Genomic DNA, 23,653 nt, shown 5'->3' with positions numbered 1-23,653 from the left:
TACAACTATCAGTCCTGATTATTTTTTTACTTCTACCATCCCAGTGGCTCTTGAACTGTCTAGGACTTCTGTTTCAGTGTATCTGAAGAAGTGTGCATGCACACGAAAGCTCATACCAATAACAAACTTAGTTGGTCTCTAAGGTGCTACTAGAAGGAATTTTTTTTTTTGTTCCAACTACAGCAGACCAACACGGCTACCTACCTGTATCTTGAACTGTCGTTCTTTTTCTCAGTTTGAATCAAAGGCAGTTTAGGAGAAAATGCATCAAAATGCAATGTTTCATAAGAAGCAACAGGATAGATATTGATTGTGGCTAACACGTGTATGCAATTTCCCAAACCGGTAGTAGAAGCACAGTCATCTGTGTACGTAGCCTGGGTCTCTGTGTGATATAAACAAATGCTATACCATGAAAAATGGCAGCTTGGAGATCACACACTGGCATCAGAGGCTGAAGATTTTAAAAAACCACACAGCAAAAGTTGTAGCAGAAGGCATGGGAGAAAGAACTCTCTGTCACTATGCATCGGCAAATGAGGCAATTTGACTTTTTGTAGATTTTTTTTTTTTTAAAGCAGAATGATAATTTTGTTTCATATTCTTTCAGTGTGAGACACGCAGAATGTGTTTACATTTTATTCTCATTGTTCAATTCCTTACTATGTCATTAGCATTGTGTTAGGTCTGGAAAAAATTTCATTTCAAGCATGGGGAGTTTCCCCACACATATACCTTTGAGAGTTGTGGACAAGCCAGAATGTGGGGGAAGTTCTCCTCTGCTAATGCTGGTCATCTAGAATGCTTTGTGCATTTTCTTCGTAGATGAATTATACTTAAGACAATACAAACTGTTGGGTTTTTTTGGGGGGGAATATACCCGGTATCTCTTTGTTTCCCTTATAGACCCAGCAGATTGGAGTCCAGGGAACGTCCAGAAGTGGATCTTGTGGACAGAACACCAATACAGGCTCCCCCAGATTGGGAAATCATTCCAGGATCTGGGTGGGAAGGACCTATGTGCCATGTCTGAGGAGCAGTTCCGTCAGCGATCCCCAGCATGTGGGGATGTCCTGCATGCTCATCTGGACATCTGGAAGTCAGGTATCTAGAGACTGAGCTGGAAAATATATATATTACAGCTAAAAAGCAGAACTTTTTTTTTTTTTTTTACTCTTAGCAATCTCCTATTGCTGTCTGGGAATTCATTCCTGCAAACCAATGCTGCCTTTACGGGGAAAGGGAAATAATTTATGTCGATGGAACTTTTCATACCATTGGCTTATGGCCACGTTCACTGAAATTGTGCCAGCATTCAGCCTGATGGAACAGCAAGTCTTTCGGTTCAATTATTTCTCTGTTAGGCAATCAATAGTGGAAATGATGTAGGGTGGATGGGCCTGTAATGCAGCAGGGAACTTGGCTTTTCCTTCCTTCCAAATCTATGAGCAAGTGCTTTCCTTGAGATCCCCAGGTGTGGGGAAACAGGGCCCATCAGAGTGCAATGGCCAGACCACTGGACCATCCTGTGACATTTGTGTTTGTTTCCCAGCTGCCTGGATGAAGGAGAAAGCTGCCCCTGGAGAGATGCATTACTGTGGTGAGCTCACCCTTTCCGCATGTAACCAAAGCAAGCAGTAAATGAGTGAATGAATGAATGATGTGGGGAGGAGAGTAGAAACAGCTGGGAAGCGACTGGGGTGCAGATGAAGAGGTTCAGGAAACCAAGTGGTGTTTTTAGCCACTATGCAAACAAATTGCAGTATGACTTGTAACAGATGCCAGTTTGTGTTCTGCTTATTGTGTTGTCTTCTTGCTGTTGGGCAAAAAGAGGAAATGTATACTTCCATTCTTTTGGGGTGATTTTTAAAATTAGAATTAAAATAGTTGTACCCCACCTTTCCACGAAAATGTCAAGGCAGCTTAGAAACAGGTGACTGGAGCTGATGGGAGTTGTAGGTCAAAGTATCCAGAGGGCACCAGGTAGATGTAAGAAGAGCCTGCTGGATCAAGCCAGTGGCCCATTAGTTCAGCATCCTGTTCTCACAGTGACTGATCAGATGTCTATGGGAAACCAGCAAGATAGATCCGAGCGCAAGAGCCCTCTCCCTTTCTGTAGTTTCAGAAGCAACTGGTATAGTGGAACCCCGGTTTTCAAACGTAATCCATTCCGGAAGTCTGTTCTGCTTCCAAAATGTTCAAAAACTGAGGATCAAAGGGCTGTCAGAAAGTTCAATGGGGAAAATTGAGAAATGCACCTTGGAAGTGCACATTTGGAAACGAAAGCATTCACTTCCAGGTTTTCGGCGTTCGGCTTCCAAAATGTTTGGCAGCCGAGACGTTCGAAAACCGAGGTGTGACTATATTCAGAAGCATTGTTGCCTCCAACTATAGAGGCAGAGCCTAGCCATCATGGCTTGTAGCCATCAATAACCACCCCCTCTATAAATTTGTCTAATCCTATTTCAAAGCCATCCAAGTTAGTGGCCATCACTGCCTCCTGTGGGAGTAAGATTGATTGATTGATTGATTGACTGATTGACTGATTGACTGATTGACTGATTGACTGATGTGCCGCCCATCTAACTGGGTTACCCCAGTCACTCGGGGTGGCTTCCAACCAATTAAAACACAGTAAGACATCAAACATTAAAACTTCCCTATACAGGGCTGCCTTTAGATGTCTTCTAAAATAGTTTAACTATGCGCTGTGTGAATAAGTACTTTTAAAAATCTGTCCTGAATCTTCCAACAGTGCAACAGAGAAGGCTCTCTCTTGTATCTCAGCTAAATGTAGCTGAGATGTTAGTGGGATGGAAAGCAGAGCCTTTGCTGTGGGTATTTATGGGCAGACAGGCTGATATGGGAGGAGGTGATCATTTGGACAGCTTCATTCTAAGCCATTTAGTGCTTTAAATGTATCAATCAGCATTTTGAATTCATTATGGAAATAAACAGGAAGCCAGTGTAGCTCTTGCAAAAGGAGTCACTTGCTCCCAACCATTTGCCCCAGTCACAGGCCTAACTGCCACATTCTCTACTGGGTGAAATTGCTGGACATTTTTCAAAGGCAGCCCCGTGCAAAGTGCATTGTAGCAATCTAATCTGCCTTCTCCTGGCCATGGTAATTTATAGGAAGTGAAGAGAACTGGACAGACAGTGAGGTGGACTCATCCTGCTCTGGCCAACCCATTCACCTGTGGCAGTTTCTGAAAGAGCTTCTTCTGAAACCCCATAACTATGGACGCTTCATTCGCTGGCTTAATAAGGAAAAAGGTGAGTGTTGTTGATTCCTTCTTGAAATTTCAGTGCCACCTCCTGACTTAGGGGCATAGGCCTTCATTGCCAGGTTTCATTCATGCAGTCATATTTTTATGGTGGTAGTTCCAATGTCCAGGCATATTAAACCATTGGCATGAAAACTCTGACCTCCATTGTTCATGATTCATATATGTAAGGTTACTATTCATACTACTACTCTCCATATCTAACTGATATGTGACCTATTCCCATGAAGCTCTCTTGGTGCTTATGAGATCATTGAAAACTTCTTGGTGCTTATGAGATCATTGAAAACTTCTTTTCTGCTGCTGCTGCTTATTTATTTATTTAAAAGTATTTTTTTGAAGCCCATGCTTTAGCTAAAAAGTCCTCCAATATCACTCACACATCACTGAAAAAGACAGCCCTGTACTTGGGCTTAGAGACTAAACAGATATGACACTAAAGATAAATAGATTGGGAGGGAGGAGGAAATATGCAAACTCAGCTACAAGATCAGTCTCTGACCAACATCTGATGTGGCAGCTGGAGCCAGAGTTAGAGAGGTATGGGGCTGACAATAATATTTATTAATTAGTGATTGTTTTATATCCTGCTTACATGTCATAAGGAGCTCAAAATGGAATCCTGTCAAGCTCTTAGATTCAAGTTCTTATAATGACCAGCTGGGGCAGAAAACCTCAAGGGGGGTAGAGTGCCAAAAGACGTGGGTCTCGCAACCACACCAACAGAGTTTTGCTTCCTTTACTACAGCCTGATGTTAATGGCTGTCTGTTAAACAAACTATATTTTCAATTAGACACTCTTCCGATTCAAAATATTGTTACAGTGCCTGGGAGTTGATTACGGTTAGATTGTAAATAGATTTGGGTGAAAACAAATGCTTTAATTGGCCTTGCTGCTTCTCATATTTACTTTCTAGGTATATTCAAGATTGAAGATTCCGCCCAGGTGGCTCGTTTATGGGGAATCCGGAAGAACCGGCCTGCTATGAACTATGACAAGCTGAGTCGCTCCATCCGGCAATATTATAAGAAAGGGATCATCAGGAAACCAGACATCTCCCAACGCCTGGTCTACCAGTTTGTACACCCTGTCTGAAGAACAAATTCAGAAACACTGACTACATTATGAGCTGGAGGACTTCTGGAAGCATGGTACCCCTTAACCTCTGCAATATAACAATTTTAAAATGCAGATGAAGTCAGGGGTTGGACAAGAGGCAGGAGCCCATTGGATTCGTCTGCTGAACTTCCAAATAATCATGAGACCCCTGCTTGTTACTTGAGAACAAGGAAACAAATAAACTATTATTGTCAAAGTAAAACAGCAAAGAGAAGTAACTGCTGTGAAATGTATGAAGTATGTATGCTTCATTTGGAGGTTCACAGGTTTGCATATAGGAAATTTTTCCTTTCTGTACATTTATCTAAACATATTATCTATACATATCCAGCTGCATGCTTATGGGAAGTCAAGAGGAGGAGGAAGGGTAACAGTAGAGAGAGACTCGATTCTAACCAGCAGATGTTGCTTCCTTTCCAGTGAAGTCATTGGTAGAATATGGTAGGCATAAAAGCAAAGGGGTTGTTGTTGTTGTTGTTGTTGTTTTGCAACTTTGCTAAATGCAAACTAGGGAGCAAATCTCTCAAAGTCGCTCATAAACGAGTCAGATATTGCAATAAATACATTTGGGAAGACCTCATAGCCTAATCATCAGTGCTGTATTGTTCCATATTCTGTCATGCTGCAGTGCAAACTTCTGAGTTGTCTGAATGCCCCAATACCCTCTGATCTTCCTTTGCTGTCCGCTTATGAAGCAGAAAGCAAAAATTATTATGAGCCAAGGAAATTGCTATGGCAGAGGACAGACAACAATCTGAGTGATTTGCTCATGACCCCCCCCCCCCATTTTTACTAATGGCACAACCGCTTGGGATTTGATATTGGAGATATGGAGTTTTATATTGATACAAATGAGGGGTAATCTTCAGTATAAGAGGTATGACGTAAGCAACGGTTTAGAATCGGGCTGGCAATACTATATAGAGTCTATGATTAAGAAGAGAGTATGAGCCTATCTCAAGGGAACAGCTCAGAAAGCCTACCCAAGTTTGGTATTAATGGACCAGCCACTTTCTCATATAGTCAATGAATAAGAATGGTGACTGTTTGGGGTATTGTTAGGAGAAGGACAGAGTCACCCATTCTCAGTGTGTGAATGAGCCTGGCTTGAGAGGAAAGACAATAGGATCGTGTACAGTCCTTTTCTGGCAGAGCTCATGCTGACCCAAGACTAGAACACTCTGGCACCTGCATGCTTACAGGGGCCAACTGGCTTAGCATTTGGGTAAATCTGAGAAAAGCAGTGCCACCACTAGGCTCTCATGGTGCTGCTGGCAATCATATAAGGTGGTGTGATGCTGATCCCTGAGGGATGGCAACCATCCCAAGAATGGACAAAGCCATAGTGCCTTTGCTATTGACTTTCTGAAAATATGATGCTGGGTTTTTGTTGTTGCTGCGGTTCAGTAGCTAATGCTGGGAATTAGAGAGCACCTCCCAGTCTCACAGGGTGGCTTTCCATGAATCACTCTCTTGTCACTCAGATGCTCTCAGTTCCCTGCCTGCAAAATTGCCTGTGTGTGCCAAATTAAGCCAACTGTGCGCACTTTGTAACTCGGATGGATGGACAACAGCAAGGCAAAGAAGGATGTGCCATGCACACTATTTACCTCACACTGCAAATTGAGAGGATGTGGGGGAATAGTTGCATGTGTGTGGTCCTTCTGTTCTTCTGTTTTACTTGCAGACAACCTTGTTGAAAAAAATCTGTCAGGGCAACCAAAGAATAGAAGACTGAAGTTCCTCTTAATACCATGGAACAAGCACAACATTGAGACTTGTGTAATAAATAGCCAGAATGGGTACAAGGGAATCTGTTTACTGTACTGAATAATGCATAGTAGCTTAAATTACCTTTGTGTGTGTGCGTTCAGAATATTAGTGCAAATTATTACTTTGTGTAGACAGTCTTTGAATCTGAAGTTAAGTGCCTTCTCAAGGTGCAAGACCAATTCTTTGCCAAATGTTATCTGAAACTGCCTAACCAAATTGTTGCAGTTATCATCCTCCTTTCTGGAGGGGCTCCTGTGCCTTTTAAGAGCTGCACAACAGACAGAAATTAAAAAGGTCAAGTTGCTCCCTTGCTAATTCATCTCAGAGTTAGCCCAGTCATTTCATTAACAGAATTCTCTTCACATGGGTTTGAGACACAGCAAACCCACCTTAATCTTCCATGGGCTTGTGTGGAGGGGACAAGACTTCATTTTAGCAGTGGCCTCATATAGTTGTCTCAGAGTTTGTTATTCAGGTTTTCAGAACAGGACAAGTTAATTCAATTCACTATGGAGCAGAGGTCAGTATGAGTTGGCCCTGAAGGATGCTGAGTGACTCTCTCACAACTGTCAGTCGCTGAGACACAAGAGTAGGTGAGTAATGGGGCTTGTCAAAGAATCATTTTGGGGGATGAGTGTAAGAGTCTGGGTTGCCCATCCCTACTCCCTTGTCAGTGTAGCTCTCTGCAAATTGTTTTGACCCTACTTTGCAAAATCCAGGATGCAGCTTTCCACTACTCCTATGATCTTTAATGTGCATTTTGTTCAACCTTTGACTAATTTGTGTTCAAAATGATTTTCTTTTACATTTGTGTGTCTTGACAGCTCATAGCTTAAATGGAGGATTTAGGGACAAAGGTCCTTATGAAATTACTAACTCATATAAAAAATACATACTTAAAAACCCGTTTCCAATAGCTGTTATGCAACTGATTTCTCCTTGGTTTGCGGACAAATTAATATTTGATTAGCAGGTGGGATCCTTTTATAGAAAAAAACACAATCAAATGTGCCCATTTTGGGTATTATTCAACTATGTTTGATTCAGAGAAGTCCCACTGAAATTAATGGATTGAACACAGCCATATTTATTCATTTCAATGGGCCTATTGCATATTAGTTGAATGCCATGCTTAATTTCTTTATAGTGGAGGTATACAATATAGATGCTGCTGCCGTTTGTAAAATGGAAATGCACAGATTGGGAGAGTCAACCACATCCTTGCAGTGCATAATGGGAAGACAGCAAGCAAGCATCTGGCAAATAAAATAGCTGCAGGCAATTATGATAAATGCTTAAAGAAAATGGAACTGTGTGGCTATTGTGTGGCATAACAAAAAGCACCTTCTTTCCTCCCCACACTGCAATAAATTATGATGCTTCGGGCAGAAGAGGTTGGTGGTGATGAGAGATTTATATTAGAGTGTGCAAGGGGGTTGTTGCTCCTTGAGGATATGCATCTATTCATATGCGAACTATGGGTCCTAAGGACATACAGTACCTGTTGGGAGTGTAAATACCTGGCTGTAGCACAGTGCTGAGGAAAGACATCACTAGGGAATAGTTGCTTCCTGGAAGATAAGTGCTCAAAAAATAAAATGTTAAAAACAACTCAGGTTGCCTAATGTGCTCTGTCAGTTAATGCAGCTGTGAAATCCACATGTGATAAAGGGCTCCTGTACCTTTAACAGCAGATACAGCTTTGCCCATCACTACAGCACTTGAGGAACCCAACCGCACCTGCGGAATTCCTGCCAGAGGTATCTGTTAAAGGCACAGGAGCACTATTTTCTGTTGCATGTTGTCAACCCATGTTGAGTTTCCGTTTCCTGTGTCATAAAACCTGATCCCTCCCTAGAATCTCTGCCAACAGCAACAAAGCTAAACACACTGTGCATGAATAAAATAATCCTTTTATTATTGTTTTTCTTAAGTATAGTTTTTGCTCTTTATGGAAGAAGAGGCAGACTGGCATGACACAGATACATTACTCTCCATCTGTTAGTATGTAGCTTTGCTGACAGTAACAATCTCCCCCAGTCCCCCAGGGCTTTAATCAGAAGGAGTAGACCAGGGATAGTCAACCTTTTTATACCTACCACCCACTAATGCATCTTTCTTGATGGTAAAATTTCCTTACCACCCACCAGTGCTCGATGGAAGTCAGCTTGTGCCACAGAACCCCCTACCACCCACCTAGAATCCTGAAACGCCCACTAGTGGACAGTAGGGACCAGGTTGACAACCCCTGGAGTAGACAAAGGGACCATAGCTTTTCTTCGGATCCAGCATTCACTATGTGGCCCTTGGCCCACACAACAATTACAGAAACCTTACTGCTGATTCTCAAGAGCACTTCCAGGAGGGTAGCCACTAGGCAGACTGTGATTCGGGCACCTTGTTTCATTACATGGAGGTAGGCATGTGAAGGCTAAGGGTTTGCAAAGAATTGCATTGACTTTTAGGGTCCTGTTGAAAGTGCTGAAAAAGCTACTCCCAAGAGGTCGGCATGCTAAAAGTTAATGTGCAGAGAATTCTGCATGCGCCTGCCTTTATCCATCTGCCTCTATATGTGCCACTGACGGCCTCTGAACTAGTACAGCTACCGTTCCAGAGATGGGCATGAGAATCAGCCCTTCCAATGTCAGTAAATGGCTCTCTTAACAAGCAAATCTCTGCTTTCTTCTCTCTAAGAACTGGGGTGAGGGCTCCTAGGTCATGTTAGCATTAATTTTTGATACCTTGGGGGTGATGGTGCAGGGATGTGGCAGCAGAGGCTTAACTCGCGCCAGAATCAAGGCTTTCATTAACTCTTCCTCATCCTCTACCATTAGCAAAGCACATCCATTGGTTTTCCCCATTTGCATCTTCTGACTCCTGCTCAACAGTCAAGGAAGTCCAAATGCAATGCTTTCTATGCAGAGTGAGACAACTTAGGGAATAGTGCCTCATGTGAAAACTGATGCTACCCTCACTAAAGATCAGCTTTACCTGTTGGAACAAGAATGGGGTATATTCAGAACTTTCTGAGCATAACAAAAAGAAAGCAGGACTTTGTCAAACCTTGAGCCATATTATCCAGCTGTCAGATGGGGTGCAAGTCAGTGGCTTGCTCTTAGTAACAGGCTTGGGCTGGAGTTCAAATTAAGTCTTGAGTAGTTTGAACTTGGAGAGAAATCTAATTTAAGTTGGAAGTGCAGCATCAGCTAGTCACTAATCTAGGAGTCAGAACTACTCCTTGTTCACCTTCCACCCCAGTGACCTGATCAACCTCAGCATGAAGCTCATCTTGTAAACATGACGGCTACATCTACATCAGGAGATGTTAAAGAGTACGAGAGTCAAACAAGAATTAAAATCCATATAACATTTACATAGATCAGTTATCATTTTTGTATACACAGTAATACAGTCACAATATATATATATATATTTATTATATATATATATACCTTTTTGTTTTAAATTACACAATCAATGTACAAAAAAAAACAGGTGCATTGCTGAGACAACAGCATTCCTCAAAGTTTTTCTTAACCTAACAAAACAAAACAAAAGTTGAAGGTCGGAAAAATATTGTCTATGTTATCCAGTATGCAGCATGTTTTGTTCAGAAACAACACTTGGTTCACTGGCTCCAATAATTTGTAAGATATACAGGTTGCAGTGGAGGAGGAAGGATGGCGGCTCTATATAAAGAAACTTGGGGAAGGGGATGACTGGGGGCATTCAAGGAAAGATTTGAAGACTCATATATAGACTAGCTAAGCTACAATAGCCATAAGCATCTGTGGGTCCCCAGCCGGATGAATCCAATGTAGACGAGCACACTTTGGAAGAGGAATGTTAATAAAAGTGTACTATAAGCAGACATGAAACAAGGAGCCTTCTGGTAAACAGAAGCAGAGCACTCTGAGGTGAGATATGTGAAATGAACAAATTAGGCAATGGGAGGTAGCTGGATGATGGAATCATCAGATTCCATTGGTTTGAAATATGTCAACCAAAGATGGGTCAAGCCCAGGTGATGTGCAGCATTGATGATATGCACCATGTACACTGTGCTACCATGGAGAAGAGAAATTGAGAAAAGAACTGCTGAGACTTCACTCTAATCTACCTTATCATTAGCTGTTCTAGTTTCTCGGATGGCAAAAAAAAGGCTGCAAGGAACCCATGTATTTGAGTAAAGGGCAAGAATTTTCCCAAGGTAAGGAAGCATGAGAAGATAAGAATACAGAAATAAATTTCAGCTTCCTAACTTTTGGAGAAGAAAATACAACTTCTTAAAAGCCTATCTGACCTGAGCTATTTAAAAAAATCAACAACTGAACAATTTGTGAGTAAAGAGATTTGAAAGAATGTCTTTACATTTGAGTTTTTTTGGACAAAGATATTCTTAAAGATAATCAAATTAAATTTGCTCCCCCCCCTAATTTCATCTAATTCTACTTTTCCACAAATGTCACCAGCAACAATTTTGCTTCCCTTTAGATCAGATGCTGTAATTATCTTTAACATATTGATTCCCTATTTATATTGCATCACACACAATCACTTTGTGAATAGCTCTGTTTGCAGAAGGACTCCTCTGTGTGCAACTTTCCATGTACAAAAGTTCATTCCATTCATGGAATGATTACACTGGAGGGAACCAACTGGTATTTGCTTCTTCATCCTTCATGTGGGAATGGTGGATTCAGGTCAGCATTTAGTGCATAAAGAAACATAAGTATTATTATTTGATTTATGTACCACCCTTCATCAAAAGATGTCAGGGTGGTTCACAATAATGTTGTAATTAACGAAAAGTATCTTCCATCCAATAATTTTTTCCCATTGAATACCAGAAATTAGTTACTCTGATTGGAGACATTTCCACTGAAATGCTTGGATCTACTATGTGACTTTCTAGTGATGAATTTTACACCAAATCACCTATAGAGAAATGGTGGCCTCACCTATGCTTGCAGGGATACATCCAGTCAGTTAACCAACATCTAGGTGGTACAAAATATATTGTTTCTTTATTGATCCTTGTAGGGCTCAAACTCATGTCCTGTTCTCAGACAGGACAAAGGCTTGCTAGAATATTCAACTTATTAAGCACACTAGAGAATTTAAAAATAATGAAGGATCCTCATTTACTGGCACAGAAGGCTTCCTGAATCATAAACAAGTTTAAATCCCAGTTCAGTGATATCTTTGGCCAAACAGAGCGATGACTGAAAGAAACTGTCATCCTATGCTATTTTTTCCTATGATAGCTTCTTCAGCTCTAGATAGGTGGTTCTCTTGTGCCAGCTGTGAGGGATTTGGATGGGGAAAGGTAGGGAAATGTCACTTCCCTTTGATCTAGAACGCAGGTGGGGAACCTGTTCGTGCCTGAAGTCTGCATTCTTTCTGGACAACTTTCCGAGGGTCGCATGCCACAGGTAAAAGTGGGCGGAGTGACAAATGTAGAGTTTACCTTTGTACAGTAGGCTAGTTTCTATGCACACCATTTTTATTCTCCATATTGATAAGCAGGAGACACTATCAGAGTTCAAGAGCACACTCCAGCCAGGGAAAACTACTCAAGTGAAAAGCAGGGCCAGGGAGGGTGTGTGGCCTGAGGAGAATTCTGAGAGACAGACAGAGAGGCCTGGAAGGTTTGGTACTTGGGTCTCACATTCTCCACCCCTGGTTTAGGAGCATGCTAACTTCTTACCAGTTTCCTTAATCTACGAGGTACATAGCTATCCCAACCAACTAATTTCTCGTTTCCAGTATGAACACAGAATACTTCTGGAGGCTGAAGCAAACCAAACACACTTTCACCACTGACGTGGACCTTTAAGTGTTTAGGATTACATTTAATCTAAACTCTAGGCATCCATTCATACTGTCCTCAGCTCAAAGAGCCCAGGATGGAAACACAGAACTTCAGCTGACACATCCTGGCCAGCCCTCAAACTCCTTCCTTCCACTTCTGTAGAACAAATACTTTTTCCAAACAGGACGGAGCTTCAACATGGATTTGGCGCTTTATCTGGGATTCAGTCACAAATATTCCTTTTAGCAGTCTTCTTATACTGCCTGAAAAAGGGACAAAGCACCTCACTTTAGAAAAACTTTTCTCAGCAGTCTCAGTTATCTTTTCTGCTATCCTTGGGTCAGCTGACTGGTTCCATGGCTCCAAACTGTTCAAAATCAATGCGCAAAATCAGACACAATTGCTGCTAATATCACAATGTGCACAGAAATCCAACTGGAATTTCCAATACTTTAAGGATACTTCTTCCTGGCACCAGCACTGGCATCTATTACTAGCCACATATCTCATCTGCTGAATGCCTTCTACGTCATATGTTGCATGACATCACACTGACAACTTCCTGTTTCCTTAATCATAAATTACGTAGGTTTTCCCGCCCCAGTTGATACAGAGATGCAGCCTCCCACCTCACCTTGGCGAACTTAACCCTGTTCACACTATGAAATTTCCAGTCAACATCTGGGCAGTTGTTGATTTATTCTCCATAGCTAAAGGCTTGGATTCCAATCAAGTATATGTTTCCAAAGGCATCCTGTAGCAACTGAATGGGCAATCTTGTTTAAGAATGAAAACTGTGGCAAATCACCACTTTCAAGCAAGGTTTTCGGACCATATCACAACAATGAATTTTTCTGTCAAAGAGTGCCTGGTGGTCTGTCTGATTATGCAGGCAGCCTAAATTAGCTTTCACAGGTTTGCATCTCATTGTTTTTCCTGCTTCAATAGATACCTCTCAGAATGGAAACAGCACAGAAATCTGTGTTGTTTTTTAATTAAAGGGATGCATTTGCTCCACCACTAACTGATCAGGTTCCCAATAATGGAGCCCAAGTTCTGCAAAAGAAACTGGGAGAAAGGAGCAAGTGAGGTACACTTGAATTATTTGCATAGGGTGTCCATCTTGAGCTCAAAGTTTCAGTATGTCTCCAGGCCGCAGAAGGAGAAGCCTGATCATGCTCCAAATATATGGGGGAAATGGGATCTTGGGGCTCTGCGTGGCGAATCCTTTGATTTAAATAGCATATGCATACAATAACTTCAGCAAATGCAATGGCTCAGGATGATCAGTTGACTAGTAGAATATTACTGTGCAAGAACACTGGTTGAGGCTTTTTGCAGAAGACAAAGAGTAGCTGTTTCGTTGCTTTTCAAAACGGGAATAGGCAAGAAAGAAAATGCAGAAGGGAAATGGACAGGAATAACAAATCAAATAACAAATCCTCCTTATTTTTTACTTGTTCAATCTATTCAGAGAGGGTGAAGTGGATTTAATGGCCCCAGCATTTCAGAATTGTTCAGGCCAATTGCAGGGTAGATCACAAATACATTAACCTTAAAAACCAACCAATCAGAAGCCTTGTTGGTCAGGTTTTAAGGGCTTGAGGTCCTGACTTTCACTTATTAAGGAAGCCCTCCAGAGACAGTGTCGACCTTTTCGTATCTCATTATCTCAAACAGAAAGGAAGAAAATAAAAAGATTAAAGCGATCACAAAATACTCTTCAGAAATGTCTATTAAAAAAATAAGATTGGTCGGAAAATATGTTTGGATATTTCTAACTGTGCTGCGTGGGTGACGGGATGGCAAGATGGCTACTTGGCTGGAATAGAGAGATAGGCGATGACAGCGGGTTGGTTTGTTTTTCTGACAGCAGTGAGGAGAACACGATAAAACTAGATAGACTCCACGTAGTTAGCTGGATAAAGACCCAGTTGCCCGTTGTCCAGACGCCCTTTGCACCAGCCTTGTTCATCTTCTTCACCTAATTTGGTTAATTCATCACCTAGAAGAAGGAGAAGAACAAATTTGAAATTGACGGCTCCTTGTCAATCTATCGCAGTAAAGGGCAAATGGCACCAAAGGACGGGGGTGTTTTCCCAACTGTCCACTTTTCTGCTCCAAATCTCTCACCTCAGCTGCTTTCAGCACATATTTAACCTTGTGCAATTCTGCGCAGGGAGAAACAATGGGCTGCATGATTTTGAGCAGGACAAAGGTTTGCAGGGGGCGATGGGGGGGGGGAGCCTAAAGGTCCCCTTCCTTCTGCTATCCTCAAATTCTCAGAGCACATCGACATTTTGTTTTGTGTTGCGCTTTCTAAGCACAGGTCCAGGATTTCTAGGTCTGTGTTAGAGCGGTTTGTGAGTCTCACCACTTTTGCTGGGAAAACTTGTGTTTCAATGCTGAATTGGAACAAATTGCCATCCATGGAAAACCCAATTGCCATTTGTTCCAATTCAGGGTTGATAGCAAGTTTTCCTGGGGAAAGCAGTGGGGCAGACATGTGTGCACGTGCGCACGCACACCCCCCTACTGAGACACAGACCTAGAAATCCTGGACCCGTGCCTAGGAAGCGCAGCACAAAAGGTAGCGTCCATAAGCCCTCAGTCTCCCAAGGCTGTTTTACATTAAAATATTAGGTACAAATGGTATCACCCACCAAACACAAAAAGAGGAACAGCAGTGGCAGAGAGGGAGGGGAGGCCAAGGTAACAGGTGGTGGTATGAAAGGTTGGGGATATGGGGACCCTACAGAAAGTGTCTTGTCCGAAGTCCTCCCGAACCTGGCAGCACCTCTGAGAGCACATATGTGCAAGCTGCAGGAACATCTATGATGTTTTCACCACCACCACCACCAATTAAATTTGCATTCTGCCCTATACCTGCAGGTCTCAGGACAGTTCACAGGGTAAAATATCTATATAAAAAAAACAGAATAAAGAGGAAGGGTTTTGCATGGTGCCTAAAGGTGTATAATGGAGGAGCCAGGTGAACTTCCCTGGGGAAAGCATTCCACAGATGGGGAGCCACTGCAGAGAAGGCCCGTTCTCGTATTGCCAGCCTCTGGACCTCTCAAGGAGACGGCACATGAAGGAGGGCTTCAGAAGATGATCTCAGGGTCCAGGTAGGTTCATATGGAAAGAGACCCTGAGCCGTTTAAGGCTTTATAGGTCAAAACCAGCACTTGGAATTGGGCCTGGAAACTAATTGGTAGCCAGTGCAGTTGAACCAGGATCAGTGTAATATGCTCAACCTGTCTTGTTCAGTGAGCAGCCTGGTCACTGAATTCTGCACTAGCTGAAGTTTCTGAACAGTCTTCTGAGGCAGCCCTACGTATAACACACTGCAGTAATCTAACCTTGAGGTTACCAGAGCATAGATTACCAGGAGGCTGTGGCCAGTATCCGTGAGACAGCACTAGGCAGCAATCTGTCATCTGTTCATCTCAGCCATCACCACTTAGCAAATCTTAAGACATACCTGCTTTGAAACTCAGCTCGTCCTGCTCCTGCCCATCATAGTCATACAGAGCTCGTACACGCACGCCTTTCGCAGCTGGCTCTTCCTCAAAGGAGTTGGCACCACCATTGGCTTCGCTGGAGTTGTAGGTGTTGCCGCCCTCATCGTCTGACCACTCAGCAGCGTAGGCTTGGCTGCGTTCATAGCTGCTCACGCTGGCAATGCAATAGGGCACCATGAGAACCGATACTATAGCACAAAGCCCCCGGAGATGGCTAAGCACAAGGGCACTCTATGGCCTCCAGTTCCCAGGATTCTTGGCATACTCACCTGCCACGGTCCCCAGCTTGTGCTGCTGCCTCCCCACCCCCACTGGCATTGGATGCGTTGCTTGTTTCATTCTTTTTTGGGGGTTTCTCTTTCCTTGCTACTGGTTGTGCTGCTGCATCTGGGTTCCACTCCTGCAGCCAAGGAAATGTACCATTGAATTCTTAACAGCGTCGCACTGCTCTCCTAACCCCCAGTTCTAATCATAAGAAGGGCCCTGCTGGATCAGACCAAAGGCCTATTTCATCTTGCCTTCCTTTCTGCCACAGTGGCCCACTGGGTGCCTCTGGGAACCCCAAAAACAGGGCACGTAGGCAGTAGTCTTCTCCTGCTCTTGCTCCTCAGCAGCTAGCATTCGGTGGCAAATTGCTTCTCTGAATATCAAAGCTCAAGAGACCCACTGAGGCTAGTAGCTGTTGAATCTGCAGGCTACAGCCTACCTGACATAAAGCGAAGGGTCACAGCTCAGTGGTAGAGAACCTGTTTGCATGTAGAAGGTCTCAAGTTCAATCAACTGCATCTCCAGGTAGGCATGGGAGACAACTCTGTTTGAAATCCCAGAAAGACTCTTCTAGTCAGTGTAGACCAAGGTTTCCCAAACATGGGTCTCCAGCTGTTGTTGGCTTACAACTCCCGTCATCCTGAGCTAGCAGGACCACTGGTCAGGGATGATGGGAATTGCAGTCCAAAAACAGGTAGAGACCCAAGTTTGGGAAACCCTGGTGTAGATTATACTGAGCTACAGAATTGCAGCCACCCCTGGTTTCGGCGTAAGAGGACAGTTTCTTACCTCTACCTGAGGCCAGTTCATGGGCATTCCTGGGCCACTAGTGTTGCGGAACCACCGTAGGTCTTCTTGCGCATCGGCTGCGCGGATGGTCTGCTCCAGCTCACGGTACACCTTAGCATAACTGCTTGTTTCAAACAGACATACAAGCAAACACACTTCTCAATACTGGGCATGAGTAATGTGGCAAAAGCAGCAGCTGGGGAAGGGCTGTTGCACATGCTTTTCATACAAAAGCTCCCAAGTTAAATCCTTAGCATCTTAAGATACGGCTAGGAAAGGCTCCTCTTTATCTGTGAAACCCTGGAGAGTTGCTGCTAGCTAGTGTAGACCAGGTTGAGCTAAGGCAGCCTCTTGCGCTCATCATCTATAACCAAGGAAATCTGAGCACTCCAATTGTTCTAATTAAGCACAAGGGGGCGCAAGCAGCACACATAAATTGGACCTGCACTGGCTTTGAAGTGCAAGGAGGATGGCAGTGTGACTTTGCTGCTATGCCACCTGTGATTCATTATAGAGGTGTCTGAGCATCCTTACCAAAAAATCTGGCTGTTTAAGCAAGATTGTAAAATATCTATCTCTAAAGACAGTCCATTTTCCTTAGCAGTAATGAATGGAGAAGTTACTGGAAGGTATCAAAGTAGGTCGCCTTAAGCTATGATTCGCTCACAGTCCCTTCATTGCAGCTAGAAGGACATCAGGGAATGGGCAATCCTTCCTTTTCACTGAATACCTCTGTGGAATTTCAGAGAGATCATGTGATCCAGCTTTCAGGTTCTTTACCTTCAAGCAATGATGGCTCATTTTTATTTGGGATACCTTCTTTATTTGGGGCTTATTCCTACTGTCTTTGAGGAGCTATCCTCTGGGTGTATCATATCACTGCTATATGTTTTCAGCAGATTCTGAAGTCTTTCCTGTTCACCCAAGTAGTCCCTGTTTAGGGAAGTTTTTAATGTTTGATGTTTTATCACATGATGATGATGATGATGATGATGTTGGGAGCCACCCAGAGTAGCTGGGGAAACCCAGCCGGATGGGCGGGGTATAAATAATAAATCAATAATAATCATTATCATTGATATTGGTTGGTATAGTGGAGATGGAGAAAATTGTATTACTGCATATATGATTTTTTATTTTTGTGTACTGCTTCAAAATTCTGAATTATTAAGCAGTGTAGAAGTTTTTTCAATCAATCAATCAATTTAGCTTCTGACACATTTATGACCTTTTGCACTATGATTACATTCAGGATTGTGCAATCCAAACCAACTTTTTCCTTGCAGTGGTCTTATGATAGGCATTTTGTCCACCACCTCACATATACCAATCTATCCACAAGATGCAGATAGAAACATACTTTGTGCTTATGAAAATTATTTAGACAGTCCATAGAAACTGGCTCAAGCTTTCATCCCTCTTAGATTTCCAGCTACAGCTCTTACAGCAGGGAGAACTTTTGGAGCTTGTTGCTGGGTGCGGGAGCTGCATTAGCTAATACAGTGGTACCTCGGTTTAAGAACTATTCGGTTTACAAATGCCGCAAAACCGGAAGTAGTGTCCTGGTTTGTGAAAGTAAAGTCTAAGAATGGAATCTGAATGGTGGAAGGGGACCGGTGGCGGGAGGCCTCATTAGGAAAAGCGCACCTCGGTTTAAGAATGGTTTCAGTTTAAGAACAGACCTCTGGAATGGATTAAGTTTGTAAACCGAGGTACCACTGTATAGAATTTCTGAAAGAAAAAATATCCCAATGTTTTTATGAGCTCCAGTAGGCCTCCTCCTAGTTTAGGGTGGCTCTCAAGATTTGAAACTCACAGCCACCATTTGGTAGGCTTCAAGCTTGCACAGTAACACACAAACTCACTGTCATCTCATCCGCGGTTACATATTTTGTTACATATTCTCTCCCAGCCTTGGAGGCCTCAGCTCCAAACAATATCTATAATATATCAAATGTTTTTTTTTTTTTAAAAAAAGGCAGTCTGAGATCTCTTTCACTCACTCACTCACTCACTCACTCACTCACTCACATACATATTCTCCAACTGTGGATGGAGAATTTACTAAATTACACATTACCCAACTCCCCCACAATTATTCAGTTCAAATTTTGTGTATATATATAAAATAACCAGGCATGCTTCTGGTACTTGAAAAATAAACACTGCTGCTGCTAACACAGCACACATCTGCTCAGACATTGCACTGGCTGTTTGGGGATTGCGAATTAATTTGCTTCTGCCACTGAATGTCCCCTTGCTGCCCTGACAGATATACTAGAAGCTTGTTAATGAGAATGCCAACACTTCTCTCTTCAGCTTCCTTCTATGGCTGGATCTACATGTGCAGCAGGTTGAGATTGGTGTTAGACAGGAGTGTGCATCAGCTCTGTGAGGAGGCTGAATAACAAGGGGAATTGGGGTTATTCTTTTAGGGGACTCCCCACCCCCCAAGTTGAAGTATTAATAACCTCCCCAAGTCAGATCAGGGTCCTTCCAAAGGCTTGCATTTCTCTGTCACCTTATTTCTGCGTTTTTCTGTTCTGCTTTCCTATAAATCTCTGTTTCACTAGGCCCTCAAGAACTGAGGCTCTCCCAAATGCTGCATGCAGAACATTTAAGAGCTCTAGAGCAGCAGAGAATGTTTTTAAGAGTTAAATGCTTCATTTCAGGCATTTTCTAAATCCAACATTCTCTGCTTTAACAACTCTACAACTTCAGCTGACTGCAGGCAGTGTTCTAGAGGGTCTCACATTGTAAGGCCTATGGGACACCTGAAATTATCTAGAGAATTAAAAAAAAACAAAAAGAAACAGAAAGAAAGACCGGTGTGCAAAATTATTTTGCAAAAGGCTTCAAGGCAGCCTCCATGCTCCTATTTCAGCCTGCAAAAACACTGTTTGAAACAGCTGCCTCCTTCTCCTTTACGTGTCTCCTTTTTTGAAAGGACTTTAAGACAGTCCCATGTTCCTGTTTCAGCCTCCAGAGTCTGAAACAGGACCACAGGAACTCTCTAAAAGTGCTTTGCAAAAGTGCTGTTTGAATCAGTTTGCGCTTCTCCTGTAAGTAGGTAGACAGAAGAGGATGTGTGAGAGAGAGACCCATTTATTTAATGGAGAAGTGTAAGCTGCTTCAAACATTACTTTCACAAAGGGCTCTAATCCCTGATCTTGAGCAGCTTCTTTGATGCAGGAGCTACAGCATCTACAAGAGATGGCTGACTATCCTCTGCTTGAGACTGCTAGCAAATGAGAACTTTCCCCACCCCAGCAACTACTGATCTCGTCATGGAACAGTCTGTATGGTAACCAGAGATGAAAGTGGAGCCAGTGAAGACTGCCCAAGGTGCAATGCCAGTGTGTGACTCTCGTGTGTTGTGTTTTCTTAAGAGAAATTTTCCCCATAGTTCCCATATGATGCTAAAATGCTGATTTGGGTGCAGGAGACGCACCCATACAGATGCACAGTTGAATGAAAAGGAAGTTGACAAGGCTGGGAAGAAGCTCCAAGTGCTTACTCAAGAACTATCCCTTTCACATAAATTATGGGGGCATTTTCTACAGGGCTGTTTCAGAGTTTCAGGGCACTTCCAGATTGCTGCTATTTTCAGGTGGAATTCAACCACATTCTGGCAAATTCATGTTACCCAGTTAAAAGTTGATTTGATGCTCTTGCACAAAAAACCTTTTCCCCCCCCCCTCAATATCAGACTTTTTGTGATAAGGAAAGTGACGGAAAAACACACTGGAAAATGTGGGGCAACCATTGCTTGCTGCAATGTCATATAATCTCTCCACAAGTACATCAGAATGAATGCACAATAAATAGCCAACACTGTCTAACCTCCCAGCAAACCTTGTGCAGCAAACCTGGATGCAACCTCGGGGAAATATGTTACCTGTTGTTCTCTGCCAGGTTCAGGTGCCGCTTGATGTCCAACAGCACCTCCTTCAGGAAGATGAGTCTCTTCTCTTCAAATTGCTGGCACTGCTCAAAGACCTGCTCCATACTTTCCATGTACTGTGGGGTACACTTACTAAGCTCATCCACCACCTTTTCATACTTCTCCTGGGTCTGTGGACACAAAAAGGGGACTCAGATTAAGATCCAGTTACTGAGAGCGGCACCTTGTTCCCACAGCAAGACCTGTCTAGGCAGGCTTTCTGGGCTGGATATTCAGTGTGCTTAAACACGTCTAGTTCCACTGTTTTCAATATAGTAACACTGACCTACACCATGTAAGGTTTTGACTGCCTAGGCTTATTTCAGAGCAGCGCTGAATTAAAATTAATTTAAGTCAGCTGCAGCCATCTATAGAGAAGACTTCTGGAAGGCTCTGTGGCATTGCTTCAAAAAGAATAAATGTTGTTGATGAAGCTCATTACAAAAATGGATGGGAACAGAAGTCCCAAGTTCACTATGGACTGCTCAAGAGCCATGCATGAACTTGTATCAAGACCTGATAAAGAGGTTCAGTTAGCGTATATGTTTCAGAAACATGAAAGAAACCAAAGACAGTGGATATCAAGGAAGCAATGGAACAATCCCCCATCCATGCTGTTCTGGTGGTTCTCCTGACACACACCCCGAGCCAATTTTAGGAGATACAGCAAGAAGGAGAGGCAAGGAAAGTTGCTGATGGGGTTCGTTAGGTGAATCCTGCCAAGTGCCCAGAACTGCATTACCAGCTCTGGGGCAGTAAAGCATTGTGGAGGAATTATTTTTCCAGCTCCTGTGTAGCAGCAAGTAGGTCACCAGATTCACCTCACAGCAGTGGGGAGAGGCAGGAGAGAGACTGGCAGATGCTGCACAGGGCAGGAGATATCAAGCCCACACTATTTTTCACTGCCTTAGAGCCATAAAAGCAACAGCGAGGTAGGAAGTGAATTGTTGGTGAAGAGAACCCAATGATCTTGCCCATTGCTGCAGGCTTCTCCTGTCTTAGCAAGTGAAAATTTTGTGAGCCAGCTACAGAGGACCAAAGCATATGTAAAGCTTTCCTCAAAGCCAAGGCACATTGGAAGTAGGAGTATGGACTTCTTCCCAACTCTGCTGGTTCCCCCATCCCTGGGTGCTACTGAGAGCGTTGCAATGTGGATGACCAGGGAGGAAAAAGGGCAAGCAGGAGCAAAGCAGACTTGCATGACTCCACACCGCTCTGTCAATTACACCTGGGTCATGTGACCAAGAAAAGGAGTGCATGTGTAAAGATGAGTAGGATGTACATGAGTGGATGCATGTGAGAATGGTGTGAACTGCTGTATGAGAGAAACAAAACGATAAGAGAATATGGATGTGAGCACAACAGACGAGGGGGCAGGCATGCAGAGGAACAAGGATGATAAAGGGCCTTTTGTGTAAGGATGAGGAAGGTTGTTCATGTTTGTGTAAGAGTGTGCATGCACATACTGTAAAACATTGTGCGTGCATTAGTTACTTTTTTTTGTCTGCGCCTTTATCTACATGGGAAGATGGTTGCGTTTCTCAGATGTTCAAAGGGAGAAATTTCCATGTGTGTCAATTTGTCTATATCCTTGGTGGTCACTTCTACCTTTTGCACATCCTGCTTGCATTTTTCCACTTTGTCTTGCAGCTTCTTTTGCTGATCTGGAGTGATGGACTGCTCAGCTTTGCTGTTGGCTTCTCGGGTCATGGCGAGCTTCTCCTCTTTGCATGCCAGGTGATACGCTTTCTTGGCTGTTTCCAGCTGGTTTGAGTTGAGAAAAGAAGGAAAGGGTGACTGCTGAGGCCCAGTACAACATTCCTATCTCCTGTTTCTTATGAAACTGCTGCAGTAAGATTGAGGCCAGAAATGCTCACTTTTGCTGGAAACAATTCCTCTCCATTACAAATCCACCACCCCCTTCATAAAGCCCATTGCCCATGCTTTCAAAAAATCCAAACTCTGTGCTTTGAAATCCAATCTGACTACTGTAGTAAACTGCACAAGGACATAGCAATGCTTTCTCTGTAGGCATGAAGACTAGAGACTTGAGTTTTCTTGTTACTCTGGTTTTCAGAATTCATCAGGTTCTGCAAAGTCAAATTATGTGGTTTACAGCTATATGTAGATTACTAGAGAACTGGCAAGTACTTCTTACTTCCCAGGTGTGTGTGTGTGTGTGTGTGTGTGTGTGTGTGTGGATGTCCCTTAGCTACACTGAGACCCATCTAGGCCTATGAAAGTATAAACTAAACCATGAAGGTAGGGCTCTACAGACACTGGATACATATGCAACATGATCCTTTTTTGTGCCACACATTGTGATATTTATATTATCTTGCAGGTATGACTTGATTCCCTTAAGATAAAACAGGCTCCTGCCCACATCCCATGTTAGGGTTCTGTGGCTAAAATGGGATGGGGATGCTCTCTCAGTCACAGCCCAAGAAAGCTGTTGGGTTCCTTTCCTCCATAAAAAGATTGACCTCATGAGTCACTCTGCCCTTCTCTCCTCCTCCAGCCCTTCCTACCTCCTTCATCTTCTTGGCCCAGGGTTTCTGTGCTTTCCGAAAACCATCCTCTGCTTCCTTGGCCTCCTTGAAGCCTCCCATGATCTGTTTGTGGAAGGCATCCTTCTGCCAGTTCTTCACCTTCTCGAAGTCGTCGTTCAACAAGCTATTCTTCACTTCCTGATGCAGCTCGCTCACCTTGTCCGCCTCTGTCATTATGGCCATCCACGCTTTCTCCAAACTGCCGTACTGTGGGCCTATGTACCGAGAGCACCAGCAAGGCTGGGGTGACCATTGGGCATCCTGAAATAACACCCTGTTCCTCCCTTGCAGGCTACACACTCTCATAATGCACTCACAATACATTAAGGGACTGTAACCTTTGCCATTTTGCTGGTTGGAACACTGTGGCAGAGAACTGAGAAGTACATAGTGACAAGAGACTTGAACACTATCTAGGCCCTCTAGTTCTTCGAGCAGGGGATGAGAAACCTGTGGACCTCCAGGTGCCGCTGGACTCAGCAACAGCCCCATCCGCTCCAAATAGCATAGCCGATGGTCAGGGAGGGTGGAAGTCTCAGTGCAACAATGTGTGGAAGGCCACAGGTTCCCATCCCTGTTTTAG

General features: G+C 43.3%; 2 protein-coding genes across 8 annotated transcripts in view; one reads left to right on the top strand and one right to left on the bottom strand.

Moving 5' to 3' along the window:
- SPDEF (SAM pointed domain containing ETS transcription factor) overlaps positions 1-7,791 on the top strand; it is a 28,843-nt gene extending 21,052 nt beyond the window's left edge. For all 3 annotated transcript variants that reach the window (XM_083618061.1, XM_083618062.1, XM_083618060.1), the window contains exons 3-6: positions 907-1,104; positions 1,553-1,600; positions 3,136-3,276; positions 4,205-7,791. In XM_083618061.1, the coding sequence (XP_083474187.1) occupies positions 907-1,104; positions 1,553-1,600; positions 3,136-3,276; positions 4,205-4,383 (566 nt within the window). In that variant the 3' untranslated portion in view covers positions 4,384-7,791. The remainder of the gene's footprint in view (positions 1-906; positions 1,105-1,552; positions 1,601-3,135; positions 3,277-4,204) is intronic.
- A 284-nt stretch (positions 7,792-8,075) lies between these two features.
- The window catches only part of PACSIN1 (protein kinase C and casein kinase substrate in neurons 1), a 69,723-nt gene continuing 54,145 nt past the window's right edge, over positions 8,076-23,653 (bottom strand). For 3 of the 5 annotated variants that reach the window (XM_083618043.1, XM_083618042.1, XM_083618041.1), the window contains 7 exons: positions 23,050-23,285; positions 22,127-22,282; positions 20,474-20,649; positions 16,576-16,699; positions 15,789-15,919; positions 15,480-15,673; positions 8,076-14,000 (listed from right to left, as the gene is read on the bottom strand). In XM_083618043.1, coding sequence (XP_083474169.1) covers positions 13,891-14,000; positions 15,480-15,673; positions 15,789-15,919; positions 16,576-16,699; positions 20,474-20,649; positions 22,127-22,282; positions 23,050-23,285 — 1,127 coding nt within the window. In that variant the 3' untranslated portion in view covers positions 8,076-13,890. The remainder of the gene's footprint in view (positions 14,001-15,479; positions 15,674-15,788; positions 15,920-16,575; positions 16,700-20,473; positions 20,650-22,126; positions 22,283-23,049; positions 23,286-23,653) is intronic. The other 2 variants (XM_083618045.1, XM_083618044.1) reach the window with 1 other exon arrangement.

This window comes from Podarcis filfolensis, assembly GCF_964270895.1.
Source record: "Podarcis filfolensis genome assembly, chromosome: 6".
NCBI classification, from domain to species: Eukaryota; Metazoa; Chordata; class Lepidosauria; order Squamata; family Lacertidae; genus Podarcis; species Podarcis filfolensis.
The sequence above is the reverse complement of the archived record's forward strand: the minus strand, read 5'-3'. Positions and strand labels throughout refer to the sequence as shown.